The 13,849-nt window shown below is 35.6% G+C and overlaps 1 protein-coding gene and 1 long non-coding RNA gene across 5 annotated transcripts in view; both read right to left on the bottom strand.

The window, feature by feature from the left end:
• Positions 1 to 2,510: 2,510 nt before the first annotated feature.
• On the bottom strand, positions 2,511 to 3,169 carry LOC116182970. Of its 2 annotated transcripts, none has more exons than XR_004147662.1 (3): positions 3,016 to 3,169; positions 2,875 to 2,963; positions 2,511 to 2,778 (listed from the first exon to the last, which is right to left on the bottom strand). It is a non-coding gene; the product is annotated as an uncharacterized LOC116182970 (long non-coding RNA). The 2 variants fall into 2 exon arrangements; XR_004147661.1 differs by having other exon boundaries at positions 3,024 to 3,169.
• Positions 3,170 to 12,219: 9,050 nt separating this feature from the next.
• Positions 12,220 to 13,849, bottom strand: part of LOC116182961 (beta-1,4-glucuronyltransferase 1-like) — a 53,190-nt gene continuing 51,560 nt past the window's right edge. For all 3 annotated transcript variants that reach the window (XM_031503534.1, XM_031503535.1, XM_031503537.1), the window contains exon 4: positions 12,220 to 13,170. In XM_031503534.1, coding sequence (XP_031359394.1) covers positions 12,973 to 13,170 — 198 coding nt within the window. In that variant the 3' untranslated portion in view covers positions 12,220 to 12,972. The remainder of the gene's footprint in view (positions 13,171 to 13,849) is intronic.

Here is a 13,849-nt window from a genome sequence, read left to right as displayed (position 1 = left end):
CTTGTTATTGCAGTTTCTGGTATGCATCGCCATCACCCGTGGATGCTTTGTTGAGAATGAAGAAACTTTTAATTTTGAAATTTTTTTTGCGAATTTATGTAAAAGTATAGAAAATAGCTAAGTACTATTTATTCATTTGAAAACTTCCCACCACGGATTTATCGAAAACCACTGATAAAAGGAAAAAACGCCGAGACACGTCAAAAGATTAGTCAAGGGGGACAACTGTGGTATCGAGTAATAACTTGTGTAAAAGGTCTTTCGACACCCTTTATTTTGACGTTTGATTTTTAAAATTGGTCGATTCGTTTTCGAGAAAATAGAAAAATCTTCGTTTAATTTATTTAATTGACCTACTTAATTTGTTCAGATAGAAAACAAAAACAAACGATAATATCACTTATTTATTGCAACTGAAAAGAAAGAATTTAATTTGCTGTCAGTTAATTTAATTTAATTTAAATAATTCAAAGCCGCCATGATACACAACATGTTTTTGAAAATGTCCGTTACGATTTTGAACATCGCCTATATCATTGTTTGGCCAATAACGGGCAACATTTTGAACACTTATTGAAATAAAAAGTACTTAAATTTTCGTTTGTTTTTGTTTTCTATCTGAACAAATTAATAAATTAAATGAAGATTTTGCTCGAAAACGAATCGACCGATTTTAAAAAATCAAACGTCAAAATAAAGGGCTTCAAAAGACCATTCAAACAAGCTATTATTCAACACAATTGCAATTTAAAATTTTTAAGGGAATGACCCTGAGGAGGCAGAGGATGAAAAGAGGTGAAGTAGTTTTTTGTTAAAAAGTTGTCCCCCTTGACAAATCTTTTGACGTCTCTCGGCGTTTTTTTTCTTTAATCGGTGATTTTCGATAAATCCATGGTGGGAAGTTTTCAAATGTACACCCTGTATATACAACAGTTGACTCGGCCGTAAGCTCGTCCGCCATTTTGGAGCCCACTGACAATTAACGCTTGCAAAATGTTGTATGTCCTGCATGTATTGTGATACTTATCGTTTAAAGAAAAAATTTCGCAATCCTTGCAAGTTGCAACCATTGGAGGCATTGGAAATAATAACCGTACAACTCCATATGTAAAACCAAAGACTTAGAGGAGATGATAGTCTTTGGTTTTAGTAACAAACATTGCATCCATTGAGTCAAAAATAATACTTCACTAGTAGATAGACACCGCCTGTATAAATTTTGAACCCTCAATTTTATCTGCAGAATATCTCATGTCGACTTAAGTCCAACAGTGGGTATTGTGTGTTTGATTTGTCAAGCACGCCCTTGTGTAGGTATATCGCATTCTCCAACTGTTCCTTTTCTCCTCTCTAATTTAAATTAAAAATTCCAAGGACAGTTACAGTCTTACAGAAAAACGGTTAAACTGTCACATTTTTAGCGCAATTTTGCAAATTGATTTGTAAAAAGGTAGCTTTTAACCTCACTTTGACCGGCTGGCTGGCTCACTGGCTGCAGCAAATGCGGGCCCGTAGAAGAATGCTTGTAGAAAGACGAGGAATGTACATGAACATACCGGGGCCGTGTAATTAACAACTTTAGGCACGGGGCTACATGATGTGAGGTCGGTGACATCTGGGCGCCATCCCCGAGCGTGTTATACTAACCTGGAGGTTTTTCAGTTTTTTCCTATCTTCTTCTACAGTTTTGGTCCAATTGTTTCCAAATTGGTATCGTCGGAAAGATCTTGTAAACACGCAGAACTCCTGCGTGGGGGAATTTTGGTTTTTTTCCAGGGGCAAAATTAACCACCTTTTGCAAGATGCGCGTTTTTGAGGGGTATTCGACTTTGTGGGCGCGCAAAAGTTCCTTAGAGCTCAAATCGCGGTCTCTTTTTCTCGTGTCGCCAATAGAAGCTCGAGCTATGTGAAGTACCCAAAAATTCAGGGAATGTGGTAGCCCCCGACAAGATGTTACTTTGGTGGAGTCAAAACTAATAGAATACTGATCTGCCACCCAAAAATGCGCTGATGTCTCTTCGATCTCACACGAGGATTTTAATAATTTTTATACAGAATGGCACTTTAAATTTCAGCCTGACAATCTATCTGTTCCTGTTTACACTATAATTCTAGAATTTTAGAATTCTGTTATCATGTCTAAAGTTTTGAATTTTGATACATCCATAATAAGTAATAACAGAGCATCGTAAAATGAAATTAAAAAAATCAATTTAGACATTGATTATACAGGCAAATTAAATGACACAGGGTGTTCCAAAATTCGCGCTCACGGACAATGGAGGCTTAATTCTGAGTGTACAGTTAGGGTAAGTAACTGCACACCCAGCAAACTTACACAATGTAAATTCGTCTGGGGATTACCGCTTAGTTCCGAACTGCGAATGCACTACAGATCAAGAACGATTTGATAATGTTTATTTACTATGCTTATACGCTATTTATATCACAGCAATTGTTTCTTAACCTACCTTAACTATTCTAATAAAATAGGAAGTGCTGATGCGTCGACCTAGTCAAGAATGCTTACGATTGTTTTGCATCGTTTGCTGGTTTGTTTCCTAATGTGATTATTGTTCCGCGTTTGGCAGCGTTTTCCTTATTTTTGTTTTTAATTAATTGTATCCTTGACTTGAATTCTTCCTTGTTACCTTATGCTAACGTTCCTAAATTTGGGCTGGCGTATAAATCCTGTTCTAAATGAACACTGAGACAGAACTCACTAGAAAACCATATTACCACTTTTGCGATCAGAGAAATACTTTTCAAGATACGAGGCTGCAACAAAAATGAGAACCACATAAACAATTATTTTGTATTTAAATTAATAAATAATAGCTGTTAAAAATATCCACAATTTGCTGCTAAACATACTTCTGCCCGTGCTTGAACATGCTGAATAACATTATTTATCATTTCTGGTGTTATTCCATGTATTCCTTGAAAAATCTTATCTAAGGCGTCTGTGGAGGAGAGGATAGTCATTGGTAAAACACAAATAACCCTTATTCATACGGTATCACCTGCTCCACTCGCTTGCAAGCTCGTTCGTGTCGAAATCGTGAACTTTCTAAATAATAAGCATCGTAACATGCGTGTAAGACCATCACGGGCGATGTGCGATAAATTTAGATTTGTTGTTTGTTGTTTTCAAAGATTTCTGATAGGGCGCTGGCTGTCGATTTTTGTGAGCGCGTGGTGTGTAGGTTATGGTGAGATTAAGACACAAATGGCAAAAAAAAGAGTTGAGTAATTACACAAGAACAAACTAGCGAGCTTCGATTCTGTGATGGAAACCAACCATTTTTTGTGAAAACCAGGATTATGTCCTTCGATGTAGCGCTTTTTTGACTTTTAATAGCAATGTGGCTACAGTTTGTTTATATCGGCTTCAAAGGCTAATTTTTTTTAATTCACTTAAATCACTTATGATGAAACGTTCAACTTTTGTTAATTTACGACCCAGGACACATGACTCTTTTTCCACAATGGTAAAATTGGAGTTGACTCAGTTGTACCCATACCTCTCTTAAACATCGTTCAGTTGGTATTGACAAATTTGGTTGAGTCAACTCATTTTTTTAAACGTGGTCATGACTGTCGGCAACACTCTGCTACTGGATCTTGCTGGAAATAAACGTCAGTAAAGTATCACTAAGAAACCATCCCTAATGGGGTAGTTTTAAATTAACGCGAGCGTTTGACGCAATTGTTTTGGCAGAGCGGTTTGACACAAACTTTTGGGCACCGAATCGTTTTGGTGCAGAATTGTTTTGGCGCAAATCGCTTGTATTATACATACCTACTTTCCTACTTACAAAATCTAATACTACTGATTAGGATTACCGTTGTAATTTAGCAAGTATTTATGGTTTATGTTGTGAGTTCAGTTCGCAAGCAGCACAAGGAACATATTTCCTAAATACGCCAACATGCAACACTTTGACCGAAAAGGAGAGAAATTAACCGCAGTACCTTCAAATCCACTAACTTTGGAAGAACTTGCAATTCCAGATAACTACCAAATTTATATCAATTCACAAGGTGATTATAATCTAACAGTATTATACTCTTTGTATAATTTAATTTAATGAAATACTTTCAAGTACCTACATAAGTATACCTACCTATAGCAGTTAGTAAAAGTGTTCCTGAACGGATGATAAACAAAAAGGCGCAAACAGTCCCATGGTGGACCCCCCAGTGTAAAACTGCAATAAAAGAACACAAAAAAGTCTACAATCGATATAAAAACAATCCCAATCAAGACAACTTCATAAATTATAAAAAATGCAACGCAATTGCACAAAGAACAATAAAAAGCAGCAAAAGAAAATCCTGGCAGCAGTATGTATCTGAAATTAATACGGATACGAGCGCAACTGATATGTGGAAAAAAATTAAAAGAATTCAGGGCAAATACTCCCACAATAAAATCACTGCACTGGAGCACGACAATAATATGATAACTGATCCACAAGACATAGTGAATATCTTGGCAGAAAACTTCCAGCAAAACTTTAGTAATCTACACTACACGCAAGAATTCATTGACGACAGAGCGAAAATTGAAGCAACCGGTATGGATATTAAAAAGAATTTTCCACACCCCATTAATATCCCTTTCTCCAAATGGGAGTTCGATTCTGCTCTAGGTGAATCCAAAAATAAAGCACCTGGCCCAGATAATATTTCCTACGAAATGATCAAGCAATTACCTGATGATACCCTCAATTACTTACTCAAGTTGTTAAATTATATTTGGTCGGGTAATGTTTTCCCTCATAAATGGAGGGAAGCCCATATAATTCCTATTTTGAAACCCAACAAGCCCAACAAACTATAGGCCCATCTCTTTGACATGCTGTTTGTGTAAATTTTTAGAAAGGATGATTTGTAGGCGATTGATGTGGTTTCTTGAAAGTAATGAGCTAATAAATCAAGATCAGAGTGATTTTAGAAAAGGACGATCAACAGTGGACCAACTGATTGCCATTGAATCAGAAATTCTACAAGCCTTTAACTGCAATGAGCAAGTAACAGCAGTGTTCTTTGACTTGGAGAAGGTTTACGACACAACCTGGAAATTTAACATATTAAGACTTTTAAAGGAATTTGGACTTGATGGAAACATTCTACACTTTGTACAAAATTTCCTGAAAAATAGAACCTTTCGAGTCAAACACAACAGTTTCTTATCATCTCAATACAGGCAGGAAAACGGAGTACCGCAGGGATCCACTCTCAGTGTTATATTATTTATGATTTCGATAAATAAAATAACCACCTCGATATCACCCCTAATAAAAACATCTCTCTATGTAGATGATCTCGCCATATATTACCGCGGAAAAAACCCAGACAATGCCAAACAATTGCTACAGAGTGCAATAGGAAAACTTGAGAACTGGTCCGAGAATACAGGGTATAAATTTTCACCCCATAAAACCAAGACAATTATGTTCAGTCGACGTCACAAAAAAAATTCTCATCCGCCGATTCTTAAACTTTATAATATAGAAATTGAATGCGTGAACCAAGTGCGATTTCTAGGTATGACCCTGGTTCAAAGACTAAGTTGGGTCCCACACATTAAACTACTCAAGAATGATTGTACCACCAAGGTGAGAATCCTAAAAACACTCTCAAATTTCGATTGGGGAGCGGATAAAGAAACTATGATGCGAACATACAGGACACTTATAAGATCAAAGATCGACTATGGCAGTATTATATGTATATTCATCAGCCAAGGAAAAAGTCTTAAAAATCCTGGACCCGATCCAAAATGCAATCCGATTATCAACAGGCGCCTTCAGAACAAGTCCTATAATAAGCATCCTATGTGAAGCGGGAGAACCACCACTGTCTATAAGGCGGCAGCAACTTATTTTAAATTACAGCGCGAACGTGAAAAATTCTGATAATCACCCGACAAAAATATCTATTCCCAGCTATTCAAATGACATCCAGACTAAGAAATCTGCCTCAAGTTGTCCACCAACGGCTGAGAAAAGCATACGACTTTAACCTTGAACAGTTACCTGTATCTACACTAAAAATAAATAAGATGATACCTCCATGGACTCTATCACAACCAAGAATAAATCTGCAACTCTCTAACACCTCCAACAAAGATGACACACATCCCAACATTTTCAAAAACACCTTGAAGGAAATACAGGACCGTCAGCTGAGAAGTCATATCTACACGGATGCATCAAAAACGGACGACGGAAAGGTGGGGGCTGCAGTTGTCGCCAATGGAATTCACCTCGGTTTTTCCCTACCAAGGATGTGTAGTATTCATACAGCCGAACAGTTCGCTATATGGCATGCTCTTAAGCATATTAATGAGGGTAATAACAATAAAGATAGTCTCATTCACACAGATTCCATTAGTGGAATTATGAGTATAAAACAGTTTAACCCAAGAAATCTACTTAGCTCGAAAATCCAACAAGAATTATCTAAGATTCACCGCAAAGTCACATTTATATGGGTCCCTTCCCATATAGGTATAGAGGGAAATGAAAGCGCTGACTCTGTCGCTAGGGACGCGGCAACTTCTGGAGAGTCCCACAACATGATCCTAGCCGAGGATATCAAAATAAAAATTCGAAGTTCCATGTGGGAGAGGTTCCAAAGAGTATGGGATCAACAAGATAACAACAAACTCCGACGCGTAAAAGCAAAAGTCGATGCATGGCCTGCTATCGGAACAAGACGAGAGGAGATTTTTCTTACCAGAGCGCGAAATAACCAGAAGACTATCCTCCTGTTCGCTAGGATTACTAGATTGGACAAAGAATTCTGATGAACGTCGTTTATTTGTGGTTTTCAAAACTGAACTAGTACATGTATTTCTTTCCTAGGTTTTTCCTCTGTTTCTTACCTTTTGTTACTACCTGTTTCCTCCTATCCGAGGTCTTATCTTGTGTGTGTTCAAGTAAGCCGTCTTCACAGACCCGAAGACGTGAATATATGTGCAACTTGTTCTTACCTTATTTCTTCTTACCATAATTTCGAAGTAGTACACTCGTTTTGCGATTAGTGACAACGATCAAAGGAGGGTGTAGCACTAATAACCCAGTACTTGATGAGCTGCACCTTTAAAAAAAAAAATAAAAAAATAAAAAAAAATAAGTATATACTTAGGTTGCTAACACTTGTATCAAGTTTTTACCACCTGCACGTTAGTAAAGGGATGTACTGCATTGGGGTAAAAAATGACCCCCCACTTTTTTCCGTAATACACGTTTTGAAGCATCAGGAATCAGAATCATACAAAATCTCGATTATGTCAGTCTGTATCTACTCCCATCTCCGACTAAATGTCCGAACCAATTGGAACCAAATTTAGAGGTACGATCATCGACAAAAATAATGATAAAATGAAGCTTACTGCCGCTTAGACAACCAACCATACACTATCTACAATGGCAACATTGAAAGGTAAGTTTTCTGGCGGCATCGTTTAAATTATTATTTATACAATGCTCGCGTGGAATCGTGTGGGATGGGCAGCACGGCGTCGCGCATTGTTGTCTTTGTTTCGGCGTTTCTTTGTCACTGCCTGTTGCCTGGAATCTTGATATACAGTATACACATGATATACACACTACAGCAGGTCTATAATTACAAGAAATGGAAAAACAGAATTTTATGCATTATATTCTGGACGAATTTAAGAGACATTAATGCATTACGTATTGGTATCTTCAACTTAGTTTTTCTCTTGATATTGTAGTGCTAGTATTTTTGAACGGCCCCAATAAATATCTTGTTAATGACTTATTAGATAAGTAGTGTGTTAATATCTACGAGTAATATTTTTTACTCGTAGCATTGAATTTATAACTATCCTATAAATTCAATACTCGTAGGTTCATATTATGAATCTTCCATTGAAACGTAATGTGATCTTAAAAGCCGAGGGCGTATACATTTCCATTTCATCAGTTACTTGTTATGAATTAAGTTCACTGAAGTGGTTGCTTCTATTTTTTCAGTTTAGAGTAAAAAGAAAAGGATTCATTGACAATAATTTTCACTTGCGGTTTGGCTGGAAACAACAAAATTTTTTTAAAAACAGAACATAGTGTTTTTTATTATTGAACACGCAAATAAAAAAACACAAGTAGGTACTATTTAAATCTTTGAGTTTTATTTTTTTACTTCGTTTACGATCGTTTACGTGAGCCTATATTTTGTCACTGTACAACAAAACTGGATCATTTAAACTATGTATGTATGTATTTATTAAAAAAAAGAAAATTATCCTGAAAAACCAGTTTTTATTTCAAAGAAAAACAAGATTGAAGATATCACAAAATATACATAATTCGTAAATCTAGGTTTTACCAATTTTTGTAATTTTACCTACTGTAGCGTGTGTCTCAAGGTAGCGGTAGCGACGAAGAAATAAAGAAGCAAAGACGACAATGCGCGATGCCGTGCGGCCCATACTACACCAACAACTTAAGGCCGATTCAGAGTTCTGTAACGGTATGAGGTACGAAATAAGAAATAAGCGGTAACGTAAATCCGTAAGAGGTAAGGGGAAGACCGTTTGCGTCATTCATATGTTGTCAAACTGACGTTTGAGATTGTAGTGCCAAAGGTTATTTTGCTTTTCATAGACGTAGGTAAACGAATATGGATAGTGACATCATAATCATAGCGCTTCTAGTGTTAATACACCTTCAACACAAATGTTTAACCGTCGAATACCTTCTCATCTTAATAAACAAAACATGATTCCGTAAGAGATAATGTATGAAATGATATAATCCATTTCTTACGTCTTACTACTTACGTCTTGCATCTTACGGAAAAACTCTGAATGTCACCAAATTTAATTTAAATGTTTATTTTTCTTATTTCTTATCGTTACCTCTTACCGCTTACCGTTACGGAACTCTGAATCGGCCTTAAATGTTTATTTTTCTTATTTCTTATCGTTATCTCTTACCGCTTACCGTTACGGAACTCTGAATCGGCCTTAAATGTTTATTTATCTTATTTCTTATCGTTATCTGTTACCGCTTACCGTTACGGAACTCTGAATCGGCCTTTACACTTCAACGTAGATAGTGTATGGTTGGTTGCCTAAGTGGCAGTAAGCTTCATTTTAACGAGCTCCTAGCGAGTTTATAATTTTGTTGTGTCCGTCCGTCCGTTAGCACGATAACTCATAAACGAATGGACCGATTACGATGAAATTTTGCAGGTGGATTCTTTATCAAATTTGTAGATCGGAGTTCTTGAATTGGCAATGTAGCCCAAAAAATAAAGTAGGCCCTATTGACATCTTTGTTAGTTATGAACCGAATTGCATGAAATTCAATATGCGCATAGCTTTAGCCATATAAAACACAATTCCAAAAGTTGAACCTAATCGATCAGCATTCACAGTGCCCTTTGCGCATCTCGACCATTTACAGACCGAATTGCAAACTTTCTTATTTATGAAGGTATTTAAATGAAATTTGATACATAGCCACTTGGAATAAAAGTAAATTTAACGCCAGTTTCAAAATTTCGTTTTGCGCACGCGCAGTGCCAACTTTCTTATTTATGGAGGGATTTAAATAAAATTTGATACATAGCCACTTGGAATAAAAGTAAATTTAACGCCAGTTTCAAAATTTGGTCTTGCGCATGCGCAGTGCCAACTTCCTTATTTATGGAGGCAATTAAATAAAATTTGATACATAGGCACTTGGAATAAAACCAAATTTTACGCCAGTTTCAAAATTTCGTTTTGCGCATGCGCAGTGCCAACTTTCTGATTTATAGGGGGATTTAAATGAAATTTGGTACATAACCACTTGGAATAAAAGAAAATTTAACATCAGTTTCAAAATTTGGTTTTGCGCATGCGCAGCTTATTTATGGAGGCATTCAAATGAAATTTCGTACATATTACACTTTAAATAAAAGCAAAACTAACATCAGGTTTAAAATTTGGTTTTGCACATGCTATAGCCATACCCAGGAGCTCGTTTGCTATATTTGTTTAATTTTTTATTTTTTTCGGTGATCTTAAATATATTCTGAAACATAGCTGAAAAGTTTTTGGGTAGAGTCACGCAGTGTGTGAAACTCTCATTTTCGACTAAACGGCTGAACTGACTGGAATAAATTCGGTACACATATTCTTAGACATAAAACAAAGCTGAACGAGCATGCGTAGGTGTGCGGATGGTACCTATCCGTGTTAGAGCCACAGCAGTTCCCATTTACAATTAGTATTATGCGTATGGGCTGTGACGAAGAAAACTGGAAGGAAATAAGAAACCCAGCACTACGGCTCCAGCTGCTCTCGGTGGTAGGGGTGGTTCGACGATCCTGAAAGAAATAGCTATAAATGCTCCGAAAATTTAGGCGCCACTAATTTTTCGATAGTTCCAAGCCGTACAGGAAAAAAATTAGAAACCTGCTCCTGTTGGTCTGGAAATGCAGGGGTAAAACTATAAAAAAAAGAAATAGAGAAAGATAGCGGGAAAGAAAAGGTATTTATTCTTCAAGGAAATCAAGAATTTAACACAGATATATTGTAGGGCGAATGATGATGATTGATAATGGCACGGAATGATAACAGGGAAATAACGGCAAAAAAAAAGAAAAACGGTACGAGATCTCGTCTCACAGTAAAACAATAAAATTTGACTAAATTACTTATTATGATGTGGGGTAGCTGAATTAATGTGTTTTTTTTAAAAATTAACTTAACGGTTTTATTTAAGGTAAATAGGTAACTTGAACTTAGCTGTTCTGGCTCCTGAAATTGTCCAGCAGTTGTTCGGCGGACTTGGCGGTGGTAGACCAGTGGCTAAATACGCGGCAGATTAAGGATAGGGATTCGGGTAGAAGGGAACAAGGGAAAAGAAATTTCAGGGTATCGAAAGAAGATTGAAAACTGAAGACGGACGACTGTAGATTGAAGACGGACGACTGACGACTGAAGACGGACGACTGTAGATTGAAGACGGACGACTGAAGACTGGAGATGGACGAAGACGAAGATTTCTTAGTAGTAGATAGGTACGTATAACAAGTATAGACAAGAAATAACTAAAACTACAAGGCCCTAGAACAAAAACCCCACATTATACAAGCTAAAACTATCACAAAAAGGCTACTTACGAGATGGTGTGGGCCTTAACGTAGAGACAATATATAGATATGTATGCTCAATTAAATTGGTGGACGGTGAAATAACGCTCGGATCCTAAGAGACAACGAAGAAATAGAAAAGGATACAGACAACAAAAATACTTACACAAGGGTTGAAATCCGGCGAGCAAGGGTGACATATATATATATTGGTTGTAGGTAAATTCACAAATACAAATGCGCTTCCTCTTCCACTCTTAATCCCCAAAATAGGGTTTCCAAGGAAGAAATACCAATTCCTTGTAATGAGTGGAGACTAGGTATATGATGAGGGTAGAAATCCCAAAATTGTCGGATAAAAGCGGCTGCAAAAATTCCGCACCTCACAAGCACACCATACAATTGACAATTGACCAAAACGGAAACGAAAACGTAGAAGATTTTGAAAAAAACGAACAGTAGGTAATACCAATAATTAAGGAACATAAAAAGTTAGCGGGAAAAGAAGAATAGATTTTTGAAAAGAGCGGGAAAGAATAGCGTAGTTTACAAGAACTGACAATAGATGACACTGAAAGCGGACCAGAGGCGTAACATGGAATAGTACACATAAGCTTCGAAAATTAGAATAGTGAAAACAGTAAGGAAAGAAAAAAGCGTTTAAAGCGTGAAAAGGTAAATACAATTGTAAGAAGAGAGCAAGAATCCAAAGAAGCGAAGAAATCGAAAGAAGAAATTTAAGAAAATAGACACGCCTATGTGATGAAAATAAAAACAAAATAAACAAATTCCTAACCTAAAAATCAAAATAACTAAAGCAAAACTAAACTAAAAATGGACTTGTAACAGGACAGAAGCTTTATGTATAAGAGTAGCACAAATGGGTAATATCGCCCTCAAAATAAATGTTTATCAAATGCCTCGTGTGTAACTCCAGGGAAGAATTATTTGGATTCTGTAAGGCAACATATTACACAAGTTGTGAATCGGCATCGTCCTTTCTCATGCTTATATCTTGCTATCGTTAATGGGTTAATTTATGGTAGGTATAGTATAAGTGGCTATATTTTTAAAGGTTCTATACTAATAATAAATATCTACTGTTTCAGATTCATTTACTTCATTTTGTTTAGGTATAAAAATGTCTAGCTATTACCAACAACTAATGGAAAACAATTTTAGGAATGCTCAATATTTTAGATCTTGGCACGCTACTTTAACCGAAAAGTCAGCACCCATATAAAGATCCGATTTATAGAATAATCAAACTTTACACAAATCTCCACTAAAATATTGATCAATTAATTATATAGACTAATAGGTATTGTTTGTTTAAACGAAAAATCTTTTTCAATACCTACAAAGAAGTATTGTGGTGACTAAATATAATCAAAAGAAGCTAAACGTATACACAATAAACAAAATTTCAAAGCATCTCAAACAAATCTACAAACTATACTAGTAACTCCTGAGAAATACTTCATAGGTTTTAAAATAATAGTAATAATAATAAACAGAATGCGACTTTTTACATTATATATGTACACTTAATATCATATAGATATATAATCACCACATTTATAAGGCACATTAAAATATAAAACAAAGTAATTATCAAGTTCACACATGGGTATAAGAACTTATAAATTTAAGAGAAAAAATAACATTTTCATATACCTATCTACAATTAAAATATTCACATTCTCAATCATCAGTCATAAAAAATTATGTACATAGGTAAAAATTCTAATGAATAAATAATGTAAAATAAAGGAGAAGAAATACAGTAATTAATTATATACTTAACAATAATCAGTACACTTTTGGATAAGTACACAAAAATTAATTTAACTATACAGCACAGCCCTTTCTAACGCCATACAATGCTTTAAGTTCGGGAAAGATTATTTTTTTAATTAAATGGTTGGTTTTTGCTGACAAAATGTCTCTTTTAGCATCTCTTTTATACACTTTGATTCCTGGCTTATGAACGAGAAATACATTATCCAATATGAGGAAATCGTAATCCAGTACACATAACGCGTAGCCCTGAAATAAAAATATAACAGTTAGAAATTTCTACATACATTTGCTACTTTTTGTAATGTTACTACAACTGGAGATAGTATAATAATATGGTGGGGTTCCATTTGCAAATCGTATCTTATGGGTTAGTTGCCATAGTGCTTATTATTGAAAACAATTAAAAATTATAATCAAGCAAACTTATGCACAGAGGCCGGTGCAGTACAGATCTAGTCTGATGAGTCTGATACTATAACCATTGAATAATAAATCTGATTCTGAATTATTATTCAATGCTATAACCAAGCATCTTATACTGACTAGAAGGGAGCATATCATTCATATAACAAATAAATAAGGTAGACAGGATATGCAGTTACTATCTACATCCATTCGAAAACAATGACAGGACCAATAAGGGTATAACCATTCCATAGTCAGAAGGATCGTCATATAATATATGCAGGGCGAAGTTGTTTCACTTGCACTATAGGGATCTCGTAAACAGTAAGCGATACAAAGTCGCTTAAATAGGCAAAGATATGTAGAATTTTGTGCTGTTAATTTTCCCATTCAAAGTTTCTTGTAGCTTTACAAATAGCGAAGTTATGGCTAAAAAACCGAAAAATGCTAGGAAAAATGTCATTTTCGAGAACTGCAGATCCTCCAAAAAATATACATATATGAAGTGAGAAATACAAAT

Source organism: Photinus pyralis, unplaced genomic scaffold (genome assembly GCF_008802855.1).
Source record: "Photinus pyralis isolate 1611_PpyrPB1 unplaced genomic scaffold, Ppyr1.3 Ppyr1.4_unclustered_Scaffold8227, whole genome shotgun sequence".
Taxonomy (NCBI): Eukaryota; Metazoa; Arthropoda; class Insecta; order Coleoptera; family Lampyridae; genus Photinus; species Photinus pyralis.
Note: the sequence above shows the minus strand (reverse complement) of the source record. Positions and strands in the feature narration are given on the sequence as shown.